The 23,667-nt window shown below is 33.9% G+C and overlaps 1 protein-coding gene across 2 annotated transcripts in view; it reads left to right on the forward strand.

Annotated features, from left to right (window-relative positions):
• Positions 1 to 23,667, forward strand: part of PDE1A (phosphodiesterase 1A) — a 305,673-nt gene that overhangs the window by 249,380 nt on the left and 32,626 nt on the right. For both annotated transcript variants that reach the window (XM_045558634.1, XM_045558635.1), the window contains 4 exons: positions 2,619 to 2,719; positions 11,710 to 11,835; positions 14,767 to 14,868; positions 14,977 to 15,097. In XM_045558634.1, the coding sequence (XP_045414590.1) occupies positions 2,619 to 2,719; positions 11,710 to 11,835; positions 14,767 to 14,868; positions 14,977 to 15,097 (450 nt within the window). The remainder of the gene's footprint in view (positions 1 to 2,618; positions 2,720 to 11,709; positions 11,836 to 14,766; positions 14,869 to 14,976; positions 15,098 to 23,667) is intronic.

Genomic DNA, 23,667 nt, shown 5'->3' on the forward strand with positions numbered 1-23,667 from the left:
TCATTTGACACCAAGATAAAATGAATCAGCAGCTAAGGAGCTAACAATCAGTTCAAAATTCTACTTTTGCTAATATAAAATAGATATGTATTTTTAAATTAAGTGTGAAATTTCTGTTTTTCTCTCTTCCTAAACTAGTCTGTAGTGTAAACTTAATCATTAAGGCCATAGTGTGGCAATAAATAAGAAGGATTCATAGAGAAAATATTATTTATGGGAGGCACAGATTAATTAGAATAAAAATAAAAAATGCATTTATAATCAATTTTGACAGCTAGCAAGACAATAGTTTTAAATATTTATGAACTAATCTCTAATTAAATTTTATCTCTGATTTCCTAATTTTTTTTTACTATTGTAACTTTATATTTTATACTATCATAGTGGAAACTGAATGTTGCTTCTTTTAAAAAAAACACACAGTTAAATCTTCAAATCCATAAATAGAACTAATAAGAAATACTTTAAGAAAATAGGTAATTTTTTTCAAGAAAGAATTTTATTTATTAAAACAATGGGTTTCTTGGGGTACAAAACTAGTTTAACTTCAACTGCTACTCATTTCATGGTGTTTAATTTCATAGTTTCACTGGGAACATTGGAGGCTCAGTTCTAGTTCAGCCTACAATACAGGCTCTTAATAAGGTCACTTTCTTCCTTTTAATGACTCACGATTAAATGCATCTATAAACACAGAACAGCTAGTTATATCGACTTCCTTTGGTTCTGAAAATCACTTCTGCTTCAGTCTTCCAACTGTGAGGCATTTATACTTGAATTGCAATCACTGAAGATATATTAGCTATTATTTTCCAGATTTAATGCTGTAAGCAATGTACATAAAGTAATAAATTCAGTAAAATACCATTTATTCCGTATTTTACTACATGACAACATTTGTGATAGGCACAATGGATACATTAAAACCTCTTTTAAAACCCCACAGGGAATGATCACTAATCCCATTTTCGTGGGAACTGCAGCTGAGAGGGTAAATAACTTATTTTCCTGAGGATTGAGAGATTTAAAATCAGGATTATCTGATTCTACAGACTCTTTCTCTACTACATTTTTCTACTGCAAAATTCATGAAATTCAATTCAACAAACTAATATGAAGTTCCTGTTATGTGCCAAATATCATGATAGGTTCTGTAAAGGGAGCAAAGATTAATGAAACCATACCTTTGGCAACTGTTAAGATTCAACAGTTGTCATCTCCTTCCTCTTTGACTTATGGACCTACAATGGGTTCCTCCAGCCTTTTATCCAAATTCCAAATTCACCAGCTTTAATCAAGGTAGTCCATCAACTCTTTCCATACTCTTCACCCTCTTGTCAATATCACTTCACTTGACTCTCCAACACAATTGTACTATTGGTAATTCTATTTCAATACATTTCAATATAATCATTCCCCATTTGCTCTTTCTATTTAAAATTCTTCTGTCTCCAGTTCCACACTTAACTATCAATCTTTGTCCATTCTTCTTGCGATATCCATTGCCACCAAATGGCCTTTCTGTCTGCCCTCAGATTGCATCTTTACTCAGCAAAATTTTATCAACTACACATATAGTGTACATGGTATTTTTCTGTTGTTTTGTGCAAGGTCTTTAATTGTCTTAAGTGTATAGACCACTAAGAGTGAATTCCATATCATTTTGGATTCTCCATTCCTATCATCAAGTACCATCTATTTGCAGTGCTTGTCAGTAGAACTTTCTGTGATAATGGAAATACTTTGTATCTGTGCTGTTCTATATGGTAGCCACTTGTCACATGTGACTAGTGAGTGGGTGAAATGTGCTTAGTGTAACTGGGAAAGTGAATTTAATTTTATTTATTTTAATTTAAATAGTCATATCTGTTACCATATTGGACAGCGCAGTAAAAGTGTTTTACAAAAGGTGAGATGAATAAACTATTTAATTGTTTCTAAATGAACTCATAATTTAGAAAAATTTGGTTAAATCATTCAGTTAGCAGAAAGATCAATGTAAATGAAACAGATGGTCCTGTATTTTATGCAAAAGCATTTATTCTTTCCTTTATCACTTTTAAGTTTACTTGCACAGTTGTATATGTGTTATGAATAGAAAGTTCAATGAATTCTCAGAAACTCTTCTAAATCTTTAAATATAAAAATTAAGTTCAGTTTCTCTAAAGAGTAAAGTGAATATTTTCAACTTTTAGATGGAAAATTTTCTCATAGTAGGGTCTTCTACAAAACTTGAGCTAAAAGACATTTTAATGACATATGAACTATATGTTAAAAATCACTAAACTATAATTGATTTCATAAGGACTCAAATTGGTAGGCTGTGAATTCAAAATGAAGGGAGGGTTCATCTTTTAAATCATTGAAAATTACTCCTTTTTCAATTAACAAGGATTATATCTCAAATTTTGGACATATAGGCCATGACACAATCATTGACCTCATGGAACATCCATTATACACAATTAATGGAGGTGAAAGAAGAAATTTTAAAAAATTTTAAAGAAATAAGAAATAATTTTATATGATTATGTACACTGGATGCACTGAAAATCTTTTTCATAGAAAGAAAAGATGGGCTATGCTAAATGTGATGGATTCTTTCTTCAATTTACTAGCACTGGCTCAATGAACTGGAAATTTTAGCAATGGTCTTTGCTGCTGCCATTCATGATTACGAGCATACAGGGACCACAAACAACTTTCATATTCAGACAAGGTAAGTTAAATAAAGTATTAACTTTTATAATTTAAACTTTGAATTACTTTTCTGCATATTACTTATTTTAAGAGGCCTTTAAAAAACAATAAACATTCTAATAAGAATAGGTTTAATGGATTTTTAACAAAATTCCTTAAGTTGCAAACACTTAAATCAACCAACTGTTATTTTTCAAGAATTTTGTATACAGTATTTTGTGGCATATTTAGCAATTTAAGGAACATAAAAATGTGTAAGACAATTTCTCTCTGTCCTGAACTTGCACTGTGAACTATCACACAAGTCACATATCTATTCACTAAGACAAATCTTGCCACATATTGTTTAAGTTATTGGTTTGGTGTCATTATGTATTTGAAAGTAATAAAATACACTTCTGAAAAAAATTAAAAAATCAAAGAAATCTCATTTTTAGGCCAGCATGAAGTATTAAATTTAAAACAGTTGGAAAATGAGATTCTGTAGTCATAGTTATAATGGCAGTTGTTTGAATCAAGATAACAGAGTGGAAGAGTATTTGTCTGCTAGGGCTGCCATAACAAAATACCATAGAATGAGTGACTTAAACAACACAAATTTCTTTTTCACAATTATGGAGCCTGGGAGTCCAAGATCAAGATGTTAGCAGATTTGGTTTTTTTCTGAGACTGTTGTCCTTGACTTGGAGACAGCCACCTTCTTGCTGTGTCCTCACATGGTCTTTTCTCTGTCTCTGTGCACCCTTAGTGTCTCTTCCTCTTCATATAAGGACACCAGTCATGTTAGATTCGGGCCCCACCCTTATGACCTCATTTAACCTTTGTTATATCCTTAAAGGCTCTGTCTCCAAATATAGTCACATTGGTGGTTAGGGCTTCAACATACGAATTTTAGGGGTCCTCTATTCTCTATTTAGAGGGACAGAGAAGTCAGTTCCTGAGAGGCAGAATTTGGTGTAGGACCCATCAGGATTCAAATCACTTTATATATGTGGGATCCTGAAATTTCTCCAACTCTTTTACTAGTCGGGATGCTTAACAAGGACATGTAAGTTAAGAGACTGACATCTCTCTGAAACCACTATAGAACCTTCAATTCTTGTTGAGGGAAAACTAAACCTGGTTATTTTTTTATTTACTCATTTGATTTTGTTCATTTTTAAAAATTAATAGACTTTATTTCTTAGAGCAGCTTTAGGGTTTATAGAAAAACTGAACAAAAATACACAGAGTTCCCATATGGTCCCTCTTGCCACCCTGAAGTTTCCTCGTTATTAACACCTTACATTGGTGTGGTACATTTATTACAACTGATTAACTGATATTGATACATCATTATTAACTAAGGTCCATAGTTTACATTAGGGTTCACTTTTTGTATTATAGGTTCTATGGGTTTTGACAAATGTATAATGCCGTGTCTCTGCCATTGTAGTATCATACACAATAGTTTTCACTGCCCTAAATACCCATGTGCTTCACCAATTCATTCCTCCTTTCTTCCCCCTTTACCCCTGACAACCACTGATCCTTCTAATGTCTCTTCAGTTTCGCCTTTTCCAAAATGTCATATAGTTGGATCTTACAGTATGTAGCCTTTTCAGACTGGTTTCTTTCACTAGCATTACATATTTAAGATTCCTCTATGTCTTTTCATGGCTGATAATTAATTTCTTTTTATCACTGAATAATATTCCATCATATGGATGTAGCAAAGTTTGTTTATCTAGTCACCTATTGAAGGAAATCTTACTTCTTTCCAAATTTTGGCACTTATAAATAATGTTGCCGTAAGCGTCCATGTGTAAGGAGTTATTGTTCATTAAAATATTAGACATTTTAGAGCTTAAACGGACCATAAGGTGACTGAGATCCACATTAGAGATCATCTGATCTAGGCCTCATAGTCTTAAAAGAGAAAACACAGATCTGGAGAGGTGAAGTGACCTCTGATATGCACAGTCTGTTAATGGTAGTGGCAGGATTAAGAAGCTGAGAAAAGGAACACTCACTTTCAATCCAGTTACTTATACGAAATATAACTCTGCTCCCACGACCAAAGACAGAAACATCCAATCTTTTATAGCCTGAAATGGAATTGACTTACACATTGCACTCTTTTTTTGGAGACAGAGGAAGAGTTGAAATTCAGACAGTGAAATGTTGGGGAAGGCATTGTGCCTATCCCTGGAGTGGAAGAAACCCCCGAGTCCCTCAGAAGACATAGAATGGAAGGAAAAGTAGAACTCAGGAGTCTGGTTGTATAGTAGGAATGTTATTAACCTACACATACTTGCAGGGTATAGGGAGTTGTTTTGCTTTTATTTCTATTAAACATCAAAAGAAAGGAAGACTATGCAGATCATTTTTGCCTATCCAAGGCTCTTTATATCCACTGAATCCATAGTAAGGAGGATTTTAATTAAAGATAGCTCATTACTGAGCTGGGCTTTGTACAGGACAACAGTTTTAGGAGTTCAAGAAAGGAGCAACTGATTTGTTACCAGTGAGTACTCTTACTCTTTCTACTTTGAAAAGTGAAGGCAATGGACTGGGCTCTTCCTGCAACAGTGTTAGATCATCCTTCCTAGCTTTCTCCTTTTACTATTCATCTACAACTGGATAAAGAGTCATCATTTTTTTATGCTTTGAACTGTGGGGAGAAGGAACGGAAGGAGAAGAGGAGGAGAATGACAAGGATGAAAGAAGATGTAGAGAAGGAAGAGAATAAGAAGGAGAAGGAAGAGGAGGACAAGGAGGAGAAGACTCAATCTTTTCCACTTTTATATTTAAAAACTCAGTATATTCTAGTCCAGGCAACAGCAAGACCCTGTCTTTAAAAAACAAAAAAAAAAAAAACTAGGTATAGAAAGGGAAAAATTGTCTAACAGGGTCATATTTAATGGATTAATTTTACATGAACTTGAAAATTCTGTGAACAAAAATGTTGTAGTGACCAAAATGCAAACATATAATAAGCTTTTCTAACTCTTACTATTGCATTCACATTTTATCCATGAAAAAATAAGGTTTTACATCATTGATATCAATAATTCTATTTTATTTCATATTATTCATTGTTACTTGGATTTAGAGTGCTTTTTGAACATGGAAACCCATTTACTGCATAATGCAAAACGACTAAATGTAATTTAGAACACAGAGCAAGGCTAGATTGGAATTTAATACAGATATTATAATGCATGAAATCCTTGAAAGTGTAAATAAATGGAAATAATTTCCTCTTTGTGAAAAGAAAATGCCAAGCTACATGTTACCATGGATACTGGAGGTTGCTTAGAGTCTGTTCTTTTCTTAGCAGTCAAAGACCACTTAAACATTAAGACCATGCTGTATTTTCAGCATCTTTGTTAGATTTATGAGACAAAACACTTTGATTCAATTAAATCTGGCTGAAAAGTACATCTTTGCTTGTTTCTGAAAGGAAGAGATGGTGACACTTGGAGCCATGTCATGTAATAATCCTGACAAAACTGCTACAGCTAGATTTGGGGCCATGTGATACAAATGATGTTATTGGAAAGTCACAGTTTTCCCCATGATCTCAGTAAACTTCTGGAAATGCACATGCTGTTTTACTCAGAAAAAAAATCTATTTAATTATTTCTTCAACAAGGATTTCATGTATGCATTCCTAGTTCAGAATTCTAGGTACCGAGCTATGATTATTCATCAAGTGATTTCTTTAGGTCTTAACTGGGATTATTTTTAAAAAGTCTATTTTGGACATATGTGCTATTAGCTAAATATTAATGCATGTGTTATTTCACCTTTATGATAGTGCTAGAAACAAAAGAGAAAGTAAGTATTTTAGTGCATTGATAAATCATTTCTCTTATGTTGGATTAATAATAAAGCTTGGTTTATCTAGCAGAATATCAGACACAGATATTGAATAGATTGCTTGCAGCAGATGCAGATTTCTTTAGTTCTTTATTTTTTTTAAAAAATATATTTTGTTATGTACATTTACAGTATATAATATATTATAGGATACAAATAGTAAAATGGTAATTATAGTGAAACAAATTAACATATTCATCATCTCATATACTACCCATTTTTGTTGTTGTTTTTGTGGCAACTTTAGTTATTTATTTTATCATTGTTTATGCTGCAGTTAACTTTTAGTAGCAGGGCCAGGGCTAGATTATAACTAGGACTTCATCCTCTGAAAAGCCTGAAACACTAAATCTGGAGTGAGGCAGTTTTACACCTGACTGCATATGTACCTATCATGAGGAAGGAAATTGAGAGAAGCCTGGGTGTTGGGGAAGTGGTAGCAAATTTGTTACAGGTTTTAATTTGACTTTCTTTTTGCTGATTTTGCTGCCTACCTCCAACTTTCCAACTTATATAAATGGGTTCATCATTTTAAGACAGTGAGCATAGTGGTTCTGCTTCCATTTACACACTTGCATAATGATCTGGCAACATAGCGGGATAGAGGATGGAGAAGCAATGTCTCCATTATGAAAATCTGAGAATGCTTGGGGTATTTCATACTTTATGCTAAAATATCAAATTCATCAGTGCAACTTGAAGTAGTTTATCTGATGATCAAATTATATGAAAATACAGACAAGTGAGAAACAAAAACCTTCTCTTGATGAATTCATCATTTTTTAAATAAAATGTCCATTATAAATTGGTAGTGAAAAATACATTTTAAATTTTCTTTAAAAATGATTTTTTTCACTTCAATTTAAAGCAAAAGGATCTGTAGTATTCAAATTTAATCACAACATTATAAGGGAGAAAAAATAGAATCCCAAATAGACCAAATGATTTTCATCATTTTCTTTACCCTTTACCCAAAGCAATTTTAGTTTTAAGGAATAGGAGTGATAATCCACTATCTGGAATGGGTAAAAAGGGGTTTAAACATTCACTGATTGAATAAAGATGTTAGGTAATTTTTTTCCTCCCTGGTGTGTCTAGAGTATCTCACTGGTATATGAACAACAAAGTGAAAACACATAAATACATTTAAATTATGATAATGATAATTATAAGAAAACTAAGCACCACAACAAAGTGGGATTAATCCCAGGTAGGTAAGCCTGGCTTATCATTCAACATTCAATTGATGCAATCCATCACATAAACAGGTTACAGAAGAAAAATTGTATGATCTTATCAACAGATACAGAAAAAACATTTGACAAAATCCAACACTCATTCATGATAAAAACTCTCAATAAACCAGGAATAGAGGGGAACTTGATAAAAAATATCAACAAGAGTAGAATGGTGGTTACCAGGGACTGGGGTGGAGGCAGAGGTTGGGTAGATGTTGGGCAAAGGATATAGAATTTCAATTAGATAAGAGGAATAAATTCAAGAGATCTATTGTACAATATAAAGACTATAGTTAATGTATTGTATAGTCAAAGACTGCTAAGAGTGTAGATTTTAGGTGTTCTCACCACAAGAAATACATTTGTGAGGTGATGCATATATTGATTAGCTTGATTCAGCCATTCCACAATGTATGTACATTTCAAAACATCATCTTGTACATGATAAATGTATATAAATTTGTCAATTTAATAAGTAAATAAATAAATCAGAAAAAAAAGTATATCTACAAGACATCTCCAGCTAACATGATACTTAATGGTGAGAAAATCGAAACTTTCCCGCTAAGATCGGGAATGAGGCAAGGATGTACCATCTCAGCACTGATTTCAACATCATATTGGAAATGCTAGTGAATGCAATAAGACAAGGAAAGAGGAGGAAAAGGTGTACAGATTGAGAAAGAAAAAAATAAAGCTATCTTTGTTTGCAGATGATAAGATTATGTAGAAAATATGAAAGCATCAACAAAATAACTCCTGAAACTAACAGGAATTATTCATATGTTCAGTAATCATAGCAGGGTTGCATGATTCCAGGTTAATAAACAAAAGTCAATTGCTTTCCTATATACCAGCAATAAACAAGTGGAATTTGAAATTGAAAATACAATACCATTTCCATTAGCAACCACCAAAATAAAATACTTAGGTATAAATCTTACAAAATATATATAAGATCTACATGAGGAAAACTACAAAACTCAGATAAAAAATGATAGAAAGTCATTTCAATGCATGCATAGAAAGGCTCAATATTGTTAAGATGTCAGTTCTTCCCAACTTGATCCATAGATTCATTGCAATCCCAATCAAAATCTCAGCAAGGTATTTTGTAGATATTGACAAAATGATTCTAAAGTTTACATGGAGAGACAAAATGCCCAGAATAGCTAACACAATACTAAAGAAGAACGAAGTTGGAGGACAGACACTACCTGACTTCAATACTTATTACAAAGCTAGAGTAATCAAGACCATGTGGTACTGGTGAAAATGTTACTGTCCTCCTAGTGGAAGTTCTTTCAGGTTATTAGTGATTGTGGGAAGAAAAGAATTTGAGAACATACCACATAAGCCAAAGCAAGCAGCTTTTATTGAAAGAGCAAGTGAAAGTATGTGAGAGAGAGAGAGAGAGAGTAGGCAAGCTCGAAAAGAGCAGCTGCCCTGAAAGGAAGGAGTTTTTGGTTTTTTGAAGGCTCACTAATTGAGGTGAGGAATATTCAAGGTTAAGGGATTGGTTTTTACTACGAAATCAGGTAGTAATTCCTAGAATTGGGTTTCCTCCCATTTTTATACTTTATAGAGTTGTTTTGGAACTGTCATGGCAATTCCAAGGGTGTAGAAATTTTAAAACCACAATGCAAATGATATTGTAGTTAGCCAAACTTCATGTAAGGTGACCTGGATAGCTGATAAGCCAGTTGAAGCCAGTTCTTGTCTGTGGTTTTCCACCTTGCTTAGCTATACTTTCACACCTGCACCCACCCTGCAAGCCCCTACATCCAGGCTCAGCCCTGTCTGTTAGTCTTCTGTAACAAAAGAATAGAAAAACAGATCAATGGAAATAGCATAGAGACCCCAGAAATAGAACCCCAGAAATATAGTCAGGTGATTTTTGACAAAAGAGTAAAGGCAATACAATGGAGCAAAAATAATTTTTTCAATAAATGGAGCTAGAACAATTGGACATACACATGCAGGAAAAAGAAGAAGAAGAATCTAGACATAGACTTCTATGGTTTGAATGTTCCCTCTAGAATTCATGTGTTGAAACTTAATCTCTAACATGACAGTGTTAGAAGGTGGAGACTAATGGGAGGTATTCAGGTCATGAAGGCTCGGCCCTGATAAATAGATTAATGCTGATTATAAAATGGGCTTGAAGGAGTGGGTTTGCTCTCTTGCACTCTCTGACCTTCTTCTGTGTGATGCCTTCTGCCATTTGAGTACACAGCAAGAAGATTCTCACAAGATGACAATGCCTTGATCTTGAACTTCCTTGCCTCTGGATCTGTGAGCAATAAATTTCTGTGTTTTATAAATTACCCAATCTCAAATATTCTGTTATAGCAGCACAAAACAGACTAAGACACAGACTTTATATGCTTCTCAAAAATTAACTCAAAATGGGTCACAGATCTAAATGTAAAACACAAAACTATAAAATTTCTAGAAGGTAACATTGGAGAAAACCTGGATGGCTCTGGATTTGGCAATGACTTTTTAAATATAACACCAAGGCCACTATCTATGAAAGAAAGAATTCATAAGCTGGTCTTCATTAAAATTAAAAATTCATTCTCTGCCAAAGACACTGTCAAGAGACTAAAAAGACAAGCCACAGATTGGGATAAAAATATTTGCAAAAGACATATATGATAAAGGATATTATCCAAAATATACAAAAAATGTTTAAAACTCAACAATAAGAAAACAAACAACCTAGTTTAAAAATGGGCCAAAGACTTTATCAGACACCTCAGCAAAGAAGATACACAGATGGGAAATAAGCATATGAAGAGATGCTCTATATCATATGGCATCAGGGAAATATAAATTGAAACAAGAATGAGATACTACTACACACCAATTAGAATGGCCAAAATCCAGAACACTAACAACACCAAATGCTGCTGAGGATGTGGAGCAACAGAAACTCTCCTTCATCACTGATAGGAACAAAAAATGGCACAGCCACTTTGGAAGATAGTTTGGCAGTTTCTTTCAAAACTGGACCTACTCTTACCATATGATCCATCAATTGCACTTGGTAACTACCTAAAGGAGTTGAAAATTTATGTTCACACAAAAACCTGCACACAGATGCCTATAGAAGCTTTATTCATAATTGTCAAAACTTGGAAGCAATCAAGATGTCCTTCAGTAGATGAATGGATACATAAACTAGTACATCCAGACAATGAAACATTATTTAGCACAAAAAAGAAATGAGCTATCAAGCCCTGAAAAGACATGGAAGAAACTTAAATGCATAATACTAAGTGAAAGGAGCCAATCTGAAAAGGTACCATACTTTATGATTCAAATTATATGACATTTGGAAAAAGGCAAAACTATGGAGACAGTAAAAAGATTAGTGTTTGCCAGGTGTTAGAGAGGAGAAAGGGATGAATAGGGGGGTCACAGAGGGTTTTTAGGGCAGTAAAACTATTCTGTATGGTACTATAATGATAGGTACATGCCATTATACATTTGTCCAAACCCCAAAAATGTACAACACCAAGAGTGAATCCTAATGTACACTGTGGACACTGGGTGATAATGATGTGTCTGTGGGGGTTCATCAACTGTAACAAAAATACCACCCTTGTGGGGGATATTGATAATGGGAAAGTTATCCATGTGTTGGGGCAGAAAGCATATGGGAAATCTTTGTACCTTCCAGATTTTGCTATGAACCTAAATCTGCTCCAAAAAAGAAAATTTATGTAAAAATTTAAAATATCGTACAGTAAAAAAAAAGGAAATTAAGTCCCTCCATAATTTTAAGTGTTCAGTTATGGGGTTTTTACTGGTAAGATGACTTGAAACTTGAGTATTTTTTATTAGACAATCATAAAGTCTAAAGAAATCCTCTACTGGGCATTTTGTTTTTAATTCTTAGGTCAGATGTTGCCATTTTGTATAACGATCGCTCTGTCCTCGAGAATCACCATGTGAGTGCAGCTTATCGACTTATGCAGGAAGAAGAAATGAATATCTTGGTAAATTTATCCAAAGATGACTGGAGGTGAGTTTCAGAGGAAACCTAGAGGAGATCTAATTTCAGAAAAAGAAATAATTGTGTGATTTAAAATCAAGAAAACAGATGAAAGTCAGTACCTTCCCCATACTACAAACTCAATTACTGTTGAATGGACAACTCTGAGGAAGATTAGTACCTAGAAGAACCAGGTACTTGATTTTGATTCAAGAACCAGGTACTTGATTTGTTCAAGAACCAGGCTCTGTTAGACAAAGCTGAAACATTTCCAGGTCAGCTGCATGGATAAGATCACACACAACACAACAAATACTTTAAGATACATAATTATACACTCTCTGGAATGGATCTCTGCTCAATTTCTACCAATATGTGATCTTACATAGATTCAAAATGTTAGCACCATATTCATTTTGTCATATATTATTTTTTATATGTAGAGTTCAGTTTTTTAAAAAATTCTAACATTTGGGGTAAAAATTTCAAATATACTAAAATGACCCAAGTACAGAGGGAAATTTTACATGTTTCTGCAAGGCATGTATTTAAATTTAATAAAAAATTAATTTTTTAATTAAAAAAATTACATTGTATGGTGATGCTTGTTGCCATGTAGGTGGAAATATCAAGATGCACCACTGTCACTCTACGTAACCTTTCTTCCTTTCTTTGATCCTTCATTTTTCATCACCCCTTTCATTTGACAATAGAGTAGACAGATTTAGCAAACAAAAGTAAAGGAAGACCAATTAAATATGAATTTTAGATAATCATAAAATCTTTTTAGTGTATGGCCCTAATATCCTATGGGACACACTTAAACTATGTAAAAAAAAAAAAAAGCCTATGTTTATCTTTCACAGAGATCTCGTTAAAAGTCAGTACACGAACTGGAAAGGTCCCACTCAAATGTAAATATCAAAAATTTTTTGTTTTTACTTTTGGTTTTTGAATCAAGGTAAAAAGAAATGTCCAAAAGAAAAATGGCAAGGAGCAACTTTCAAAAACAAAAACAAAACATAAAAGGTAAAATCAGGGTTAAAAGAAGCCTTAATATCCCGTGGCTACTTTTCCCAATTTTCAAAGCTTCCTAGTTTTTCAAAGGCCAGTTCCAGAAAAATGGGCTCATTTTTGCAACTGTAGAAAATACTTTAAAGTGAGGAGCAGGTGGCACTTTGTTTTGGGGACCCAGTTCAGGCCTTTCATTTTATAGTTGGCCCTTAATCAACAGGTGGGTTAGGATGCTTACCCCCCATGAAGTTGAAAATTTATATGTAACTTTTGGCTCACCAAAAACTTGACTAATAATAGCCTACTGTTGATCAGAAGCCTTACCAATAACAATAACAAGATATATTAACAAATATTTTGTATGCTACATGTATTACATACTATATTCTTTCAATAAAGTAAGCTGGAAAAAAGAAAATGTTATTTAGAAAATCACAAGGAAGAGAAAATATACTTACTGTTTATTAGGTGGAAATAGATCATCACAAGGGTTTTCATGCTCATCATCTTCACTTTCAGGAGGCTGAGTTGGGGGAGGAAAATGAGGGGCTGATCTCAAGAAAATCTGAGTCTAAGTGGATCCAAACAGTTCAAACCCACATTGTTCAAGGGTCAATTGTATTCCGCAGGAAAGAGTAGCCCAAGAGGATTTACATTCTAGGATTGACAGGATCTAATTGTAAAAGGATTTTTTTAAAAAATCATCCCACTGGGTCATATCATCTTTGGATAAAATATCTTTGACACAAGATCATTACTCAGGTTTTCTCTACATCTTTGATTTAGCTTATTCTATTGGCCATACCACACAATAAAAGTACAATATGGTTTCTAGTACAAGTGATTTTTTAAACCTATCTGCACAGAGCAAACAAGGAATTGTGGAACATGCAAGCCTTTCCTGGGGTGACTAATTCTCTATGAAGTATGAGGGTGAGTTATTTGTGTATAGACTTTGTGATATGATTACCATTTTTATAGCATCTTGGTTAAAATTTTCAGTAGTACCATGGCTCTGTTTACGTTATGTAAGGATAGATCCCAAAAGAAAATCTCCACTTACTTTAGCATCTCGGCTTCCCTGAGGTTCTCATGATGGAAGGTTGGCACAGTGGAGTGGTCCAGGTGTCAGCTTTGGGAGTGAGAACTCTTGGGGTTGTATCTTATCTCAGCCACGTACTAACAGTGTGACTGGGTGACTCAATATCCTCCGGGGAGAAATACTGGTACTGTCTCAGGGAGTTGTTATGAGTATTAAATGTCTTCATAGGCTTATAAAGCAACTACTTGCTAAAATGCTCTAGTTGCTTTGTATTAATTTTTGCATGAGCACATTTAATCTTCATGATTCAGTTCCTGGATTGAATAAATATTGAATAAATAGTACTGGTTTTATTAATAGTAGTAATTTTATTAAAAAGATGCAAAGTGAGGAAGGAGCAGGGAGGGTCTTGAGAGTCCATGGCCTTCTTGTTCCTGTCTCTTCCCTGAGACATTAAGCCTTTTAGTTTTGTTGACTATACGGATTTAGAATAGTCTCAAACCCCACTAGGCTACTTTTTTTCTTCCAAAACATTCAATTACTATATTTGGAATAGTTTTTCTTTAGAATGGCTAAAGATCCTGTGAGATAGAAAATCAATATTTAGGAATTATTAGTCGGGGAAGGTTGTGGGCATGACAAGGCAAAGGGCTAGTTCCTCCAGGTAATGTCATTCACAGGTAATGTCATTCACAGTTCACTCTGCTCCTAACATCTTAAATCCACGAGAGGTCAAAGGTAAACTGATGTCAACTTTTGTGAGCACTTTGACATTTAACAAGTAGCATTTTTTGTGTTCCTATCCATTAAGAACAATAAAATGTAATTAGTGATATTTGAGGAAATGTTCCACTTCAGAACAATAAAGGGCTGAATGAACCTTTCTCCTTTTCATGACTCTACAGGGATCTTCGGAACCTAGTGATTGAAATGGTTTTATCTACAGACATGTCAGGTCATTTCCAGCAAATTAAAAATATAAGAAACAGTTTGCAGCAGCCTGAAGGGTAGGTTATTTTCTTTTGTCATGTTGAAGGTCTGTGGGCTTGGACTTGGAAAAGACTGTAAATTGGTTACTTTGTTCTGATAATTTCAGCATGTCCTTGGTTTGACAGGATTGACAGAGCCAAAACCATGTCCCTGATTCTCCACGCAGCAGACATCAGCCACCCGGCCAAAACCTGGAAGCTACACTACCGGTGGACCATGGCCCTGATGGAGGAGTTTTTCTTACAGGTGCCTCTTTCTGCAGATGTTTTTAGAAATAGTGACTCTGCATATTGACATACATCTTTTCTGTGCAGAATCCAGGGCTTGTGACTGTTATCAATAGGCCACAACACTTTCATGGGGATCTTACAGAACTTACTAGTCTTTCAGATAAATGTATTAAATAATCCTATGTAATGTAATACATGTTTTAAAGAGAGTCAAATCTTGAATCTCAGGTGCCACTCCCAGAAAAGAAAGAAATAAACAAACATACAATTGCTCTCTGCTGTTAAGAGGTAAGTGCTAGAACAGAGACAACAAATAGCTTTCATAAGAAAAAGAGGAAGGGGAGGGTATAACACTTCTGCATAAAGCTTGTTGGCCAGAATTTAGTCGTATGTGCACAGCTTCAAGAGAGGCTGAGAAATAAAGATTTTAGCTGCGTAGACATCTGCCTAACTAAAGAAAAAAAGATGTATTATGTGAGAAAACCAGCCTGGATAATGGAATGACCAATGTTCTTTGCCACAAGTATACATGTTTTTGCTCTATAGTGTCCCTATCTGCTCCCCTCTTCACCATGGTAGGGTACTACTATATAACTGTGATGCTAACCACTCAGAGCTGGCATCAAATTCCACAAATTAAGGGCTCGGTTTTGCACAAGATTGGCTGAATTTCAAATGCCAGCTCCAAGTAGAGCAGCAGGACCCCCATACATCTGACCAGCCCAGTACAAATTCAGGCATTCCTGCAACCCTCCCTAGGTTTGATAATTTGTTAGGGTGACTCACAAAACTCAGGAAAGTGCTATATTTACAATTACAATTTTATTGCAAAGATACAACCCAGAAATAGCCAAATGAAGAGGGAAAGGGAAAGGTCTGGGAGGGTCCCAGAATCAGAGCTTCCGTGCCCCCTCCGGATAGAGTTAGGGTGCATCCCCCTCTTGGCTCATTAATGGGGAAACTCTACTGGGCTTCAGCATCCATAGTATTTATCAGGGTTTCCTTAGGCACCATTGATTAAATCATTGGCCATGTACTTCAACTCCATCTCTAGCCTCCCTCTCCTCCCAGGGGATCAGGTTGGCTCAAAGTTCCAACTTTCTAATCATGTAGTTGGTCCTTCTGCTGACCAGTGCCCATCCTGAAGCTATCTAGGTCCCAGCCAAGAGTCACCTCATTAGCATATCAGAGAGTCTCCTTTCACTCAGAAAATTCCATGGGTTTTTGAAGATCTGTTCCAGGAACCCCAAATGAAGACTAGATATATTCTTTATTATATCATAGTCCCATTCAGAGAAGCTGTTTTTTTATTTGTATTTTCAGATTATTTCATTTCTCAGTATTATTCTTTATTTTGAATGTTATTTATTGATTTTATACCTATTCTGAAGACATAAACACCAAATATATTACTATATTTAAATGACTTTGGTTTCTGTCTACCATTGTCAATGGATATAATATATGGTTTCACTTTTAAATAGCATTGCATATTACTAGAGAAAGTTACTGAGTGCCATCTTCCAAATCCAAACATTTTGAAACTAAAAATAGTTTTGCAAAAATATTTTAATACCTCAATACATTCTGTGCTTTAAAAAAATAGACTAAATGTAAACACCTTTCAAATCCTAAAAGCCAACTGCCTACTATGGCCAATTAAAAATTATAATTTAAAATACTCAACCAATCAATAAACAAAAAATGATAAATCTAAAGAGAACTTAAAGATCTTTATGAATAGCCCTGTTATATTAGAGATGCAAAAACAGAAACAAGAGATAAAATGAATTTTGCTGGGATAAGAAGAAATTTTTTAATATTTTAAATTGAAAGATCATGACAATATAACACATGAAAATTTGTTGGATGTAACTAAAGCAGTGTGTAGAGGAAATTTTATAGCATTACATGCTTGTATTATAAAAGAACAAATGTGTAAAATTGGCTATCTATGTTTCACTTTAAGAAGCTAAAAGTTAAGAAAATTGAATTAAAATAACTTGATGTGGGGAGGTAATAAGTATAGCAGAAATTGGTGAAATAGAACAAAGATAAACAATAGTAAAGGCTGGGTGCTATGGCTCATGCCTATAACCCTAGCACTCTGGGAGGCTGAGGTGGGAGGATCGCTTAAGATCAGGAGTTCAAGACCAGTCTGAGCAAGAGTGAGACCCCATCTCTACTAAAAAAATAGAAAAAATTAGCCAGGTATGGTGGCATGCACCTGTAGTCCCAGTTGCTTGGGAGGCTGAGGCAGGAGGATTACTTGAGCCCAGGAGTTTGAGGTTGCTGTGAGCTAGGCTGATACCATGGCATTCTACCCAGGGCGATAGAGTGAGACGCTGTCTCAAAAAAAAAAAAAAATAGTAAGAAAATTAATAAAGGTAAGAGTTGGCTCTCTCAAAAAATAATGAAATTACTTTCAGCATCAAAAAGAGGGAAAAATGATAAATGAAAGATAAGGTATCATAGATCGTACATACATCAAAAGGATAAGGAGTATTATGCAGAATTTATGCCAATAAAACTGACAACTTAGATGAAATTTTTAAAGTTTTTGAAAGCTGTATATTATCAAAACTGACACAAGAAAAATATTATAGTCTGGATATTTATATATCTGTTTTAAAAAATTGAATTTGTAATTTAACTTTTCCCATGAAAAAAACTCCAGGCTTGGATGGCTTCAATTCTTAATTTTGATTTCAATTCTGAGTACTTAACTCAATTGAGAGGTGGTGAATTAAATTCTTTCATGACATAAAGGAACAGGGAAATTGACAGCATAATTCCTAATAATACCTGACAAACACTTTTCAAGTAAAGAAATTTACACACCCATATCTGTCATGAAACACAGATGGAAAAACCTTTAAAATATTAGCAACTTAAATCCAGCAATATGTGAAAATATGTAGAAGAGTACATATCATTACTTGAGTCAGTTTAATATTTGAAAATTAAAGTAATTCACCATATTAAAGAACAAAATCATATTATCAACTCAATAGATGTACAAAATACATTTGACAAAGTTCAGCAGACATTAATTATAAAAACTCTCAGAAAACTAGAAACAGAAGACCTCTCTCGACCTGACGAAGGGGCTACAGTTAATGTTCTACTTCATGGTGAAATATTGAACACATTTGTACTAAGATCAGGAAATCTACTCTTACTACTTCTACTAACATTGTACTTGAAGTTATAGCCCATGCAATGAGGTGATGAGCAAAAAAAGAATAAATTGCATAAAAATAAACAATACTGTCCTTATTTGCAGAAACATGAGCATCTACATGGAAAACTTTAAGGGATCTACAAAAAGCTTCCAGAAATAATAAATGATTTTATCAGAGTTGTAGGGTCAATTGTATTTCTGTATGCAGACTACAAACAATTTGAAAATGAAATTTTAAAAACAATGTTATTCATAACAGCATAAAATCTGAAATATTTGGGAATTTATTTAATTAAATGCATGCAAAACCTCTAAACTGAAAACCACAAAATAGTAAGAGAAAATTTTAAAGACGTATGTGAATGGAGATATATACCATGTTAATAGGTTGAATGACTCAATATTGCTAAGAAGTCAATTCTTCCAAAATTGACTAATGTATTTAGCATAACATTTATCAAAAATTATAAGAGGCTTCTTTGTAGAAGTTGAAAAACTGATTCTAAAATCTATGAGAAAATGTAAAAAAGTCTAAAATAGCCAAACAATTTTGATAAAGACTAAGAAGTTGGAGGACTTATACTTCCTTATTACATAACTTAATATAAAGTTACAGTAATCAAGGCAGTATGTTACTGGCATAGGGAGAGGTAAATAGATCAATAAAATAGAGTAGCAATTTCGGAAATAGACTAATGCATATATAGTTATTAGATCTTCAAAAAAGTCACCAAAACAACAAAATGGAAAAAGGAAAGTCTTTCCACAAATGGAAATGGAGCAACAATTATTAAATATATGAGGAGAAAAGGAAACTTGTTCCCTACATATACCTTACACAGAAATTCAAGATGGACCATGGGCTTACCACAAAACATAAAACTATGAAGCTCTTACAGAAAAACACAAGAGAGCCTGGGTGGCTCACACCTATAATCCTGGCATTTTTAGAAGCTGAGGTGGGAGAATTGCTTGAGGCCAGGAGTTTGAGACCAGCCTGGGCAACATAGCAAGACCCCATCTCTACAAAAAAAATTAAAAATTAGCCAGGTATGGTGGTGCGCACCTGTAGTCCCAGCTACTCAGGAAGCTGAGGTAGGAGAAGTGCTCGAGCCCAGAAGTTCGAGGTTGCAATGAGCTATGATTGTGCCATTGCACTCCAGCCTGGGTGACAGGTTGAGACTCTGTCTCAAAAACAAAACAAACAAAAACACAAGAGACTGTCTCTCTAATCTTTGGGGGCATAGGCAAATTTTTTTAGAGAAGACACAAAGTATTACCTATGTAAGAAAAAAATGATGAAGTACACAAAAACAAATTCAAAACTTTTGTTCTTTGAAAGACATTATTAAGAAAAGGCAAGTTCAGTGTGCAGATGGGTGGATTAAAATATAATAAAAGAAAAAAGAAAAAGAAAAGGCAAGCCACAGACTAAAGAAAATATGTGTACTACAAATATCTGTCTGAAGACTTGTGCCCAGTTTGCATAAAGAACTCCTACAAATCAATAATAAAAAGAAAATCAGGTCAATTTGAATAGATATTTCATAAAAGAAAATGCACAAGTGGATAATAGATGCATACAAGTATGCCCATTATTTTTACTTATCAAAGAATTGTAAATTAAAGCCCTAATGAGATATCATATATCTCTACCAGAATGACTGAAATTAAAAGGACTGACAATACTAGATGTTACCAAAAATGTGAAACAATTGGAAGTATCATACATCTCTGGTCTATTAAATCATTACAACCACTCTGGATAGCATCTACTAACGTTATACTTAACATCCCTTAGGACAATATTTCCACCCCTAGGTGTATAACCCAGATAAGTTAGTGTTTCTGGGCGCCAAATATTTTATCTGCGAGTAGTCACAGCAGTATTACTTACAATAGCCCAGTGGGAGAAACAGACCAAATGTTCATCAAAAATAAAAATGGATAAATAAATCATAGTATATCATGCAACCAGGTGACAATAAAAAATAGACAAATGATACAAATAATAATAAATCTCAAAAATTCATTCTATAATTCCATTTATATGAAGTTACAGAAATCAGAACAGTGAATGTTTATAGCAGGCTAGGGTTCCCTGGAAGAGGTTAAGGGAACTTTCTAGGGATGACAGAAATACTCTATATCTTGATTGAGTGTTACACAAGTGTGTTCCTGATTATACACTTCAGATTTGTACATAATTTTTTCTTCAATTTAAAAAAAAGTATATCATAATGAAGGTACTTCATCAATAACTTAAAGAAAGATCCTAAAAAAATCACTTTTTTTAAAAAAAAGCTAATAAATCCCAGAGACTCATGAAAATTACCTTTAGATCTTCAAATAATATCATGACTTGTATTATCCGTTTGTTTTACTGATTTCAAAACACAAAAAATACCTGACAGAATCATGAGAATAATGAATTCAATGAAATTGGGTCCAGATGTTTTTTAAGTTCACCAATTTCTGGATTTTTAAAGTAAAACATAAATAAATAAATAAATGACTTTCAAATCCCCTTCAGAAACATATGCAGCAAAACAGGAAAATATGGAGTTAAAGTTCAAAACAAGTAAGTTTGTACTGCCAACAAATATGTTTTCAAGCAAAACAAGTTTATCTTTATTTGTTAAAATACGACATTGATTCTAACAGGTAAAATGTTTTCTTGCATTCAGCTAACTAAAAAAATCTCACAGTCCCTTTACTTATTCTTAGTCACACCACATATTGTAGCCCTCTGGAGGTGGACACAGCAATGAACCTGAAACTCGTTGGTGTATGCATTGCTCTGAATGTATTTGACATAAGCTACAAACTGGATCTGTGCATCTATGCAGATGTCCTAGAAATTGGCAGGACTGCAATGGTTCTTGCATGTTTTCTTTTATTTTTGCTCATTCTCATATAACCATCTGTAGAGCTATCACTTTGTCAGCCCCACAGTACTGATAAATATCTTCTTGCTATGCATCTAGCCAAAGTAAATGGAAATTTTCATCTCAGACAGTGAAAACAGCACTTTTATAAAGCAATTTGCAAATATGTTCTTTCGTGCCTTTGGAATTCACTAAGAATCTCAATACTGTGTCTTATGATTTACAACTCATCACGCCCCTTAGCTGCAGCTTAAATGTAAACATTTTGTGTTTCTTGTTAAAGAAAATATTTTGTGTATCTTGGTCAAAAATAAGCCTAATGATGCAGAGAAATAATTGGACTCAGCTTCAGAAAACCCAAATGTAAACCCTAGCTTTTCATCTTTACAGCTGTGGTGGATGTGAGTTTTCACCTTCTTAGCTGTATCCATTCTGCCTCCATCTCGGATGGTTGTGAAGAACAAAATGATAGAATGAATGTGAGAAGGCTTTGAATACTATAACCCATGATACAAATGTGGGATTATTGGTATTTGTTATCCTCCTGGTCTGTTTTAGTTTTTATATTTTTCCAAAGCAAAATATCAGAGAGCCGTGGTATACTGTACCATTGATTATTAAATATTTTGTTACTTGATAATTACTTAAAGGTGAACTTCAAAGGGTCCAGGCACAAAATTTTAAAAATGCATCCCCCCCAAAAATCATCAAGTTTAAAGAGTATCCAATTAAGAGAAGTATTTTCCATTTTTCTCTACAGAATTTAATACTAGATTTGGAATTCTTTCAACTGGTTTTGAACAAAATTAGAGATGGGATATAAATTCAAAAAATCAGAAAAATTACTCACATGAGAGAGCTGATTTTTAGAACTTTCAAGAGCAAGAATTAAAGTGTGTGGTGTGTGTGTGTGTTTGAGTTAGTATTTCAGAAAATGCAGAGGAATTCTGGGATGTTTTGACTTGCAAATCAATTTCTTATTAATTTGTCTGCCAAGTTTATTTTATCAAAAAAAATGGGCTTAAATAGACACTAAGAATTTTTAAAACACGGTGTATTTCTGGAGAACAAACCAATGCAGACCATGCTATCTATGTCATCGTTTAAAACCCCATCAATGTTACGCTGATCTTTGGTGTGACTACTTGAGGTTCTCCCTCTAAAGACATGGGAAACTGTAGCCAGAGAAGATCAGTATTCTAGAATTTGCAGTCTTGAGAACACTTATTTCTGACTCTTGGGTAAGCGGCTGGTGATAAAGGAGGTAAAGCAGGTTCTCCTTTCCAGGGCATTTTTACAACACGCTTGTGATAGTCACCAGTACAGGGAATGCCCTCTCTTCGAGTGTTCACCCAGATCAACACAGTTGTCTCTGCCCTCTGACTATGATGGGCGGACTTGGAAGATGCTCCCTTCATTTTCACCGTGGCTAATATGAAAGCCAAAAACTAATCATTAGTAAAAGAAGACAGGTTTTGGCTTCTCATTCTCTTCTTGAACATGTGTCAGGTTGGCAAGATAAAAAGTTCATACAATTAAATATTTTTTTTAAATAGCTGCTTCTTTTAAAATTTGTTTATATTTTTTACTGTGAACCCAATAACTAAATGAATTTTTCCCATCTTCAACTACTTGTTTTGTGGCACATGAAAAACATCTATATTTCAGCAAAATCTACATTTATCAATAAATGTTACCTTGTCAGCCAAGGGGAAAAAAGTAATTGCAAATAAAAGATTTAGGAAGGAAAGGTCAAAATAGTTATAGTTGTTTTACCTTAAATTGCATATAGTCAGGCCCCTCTATTTTCTTTTAACATTGCTAAGAGTAGTATAAAGTATATTATTTCAAAATAAATTTTATTTCTCATAGTAGTAAAAATGTCGTTAGTACATTCTCAGCCAAGGATCTGGCATCAAAAAAAATCATAGATAGAACTTCCAAAATTACATAAATGTAAAGAACTGTAGCTATAAGCCAGGATAATAAACTTAAATGTAAAAACCAAAGTTTCTAGTTTCAAGAGGCATAAAAGTCCTATAAACATCAATTACTCAGTAGGTTCTAAGGTTCTGTAAAGTATAACACTCACAAAAATATAATTATACCATATCATATATTTTACTGAAATAAACAGTGGCTTTCTTAGAATTTAGAAGGACCCATTTTTAGAAATGAAGAAAGATAATTAGATGGCCCAAATTCCTTAAATAAGTTGTCCAAAGAAGGCTAACCTACTGCATCTTCCCCTCCTCCTCCAATTAAATTCTCCTATAGAACTAGTGGTCTCTCAAATTCTATCCTCAGCCTTATAGTGGCCCCTAAGCCTGTGGTCAGGGGCTTCCTGCATGTTTGCTGTTAATGTTGCTTCTTATGTATAAAACTTCGGTTTCAATGCAAGAGTTTTCTCAAGATTTCTGTACTTTACCGTTTGTTATCTTTATTTTTTTTTTAAACTAGAGAAACTATTTTGACTTTAGAGACATAAAAGTGCTATTAAGTCACTGGATTTGA

This window comes from Lemur catta, chromosome 8, assembly GCF_020740605.2.
Source record: "Lemur catta isolate mLemCat1 chromosome 8, mLemCat1.pri, whole genome shotgun sequence".
Lineage (NCBI taxonomy): Eukaryota > Metazoa > Chordata > Mammalia > Primates > Lemuridae > Lemur > Lemur catta.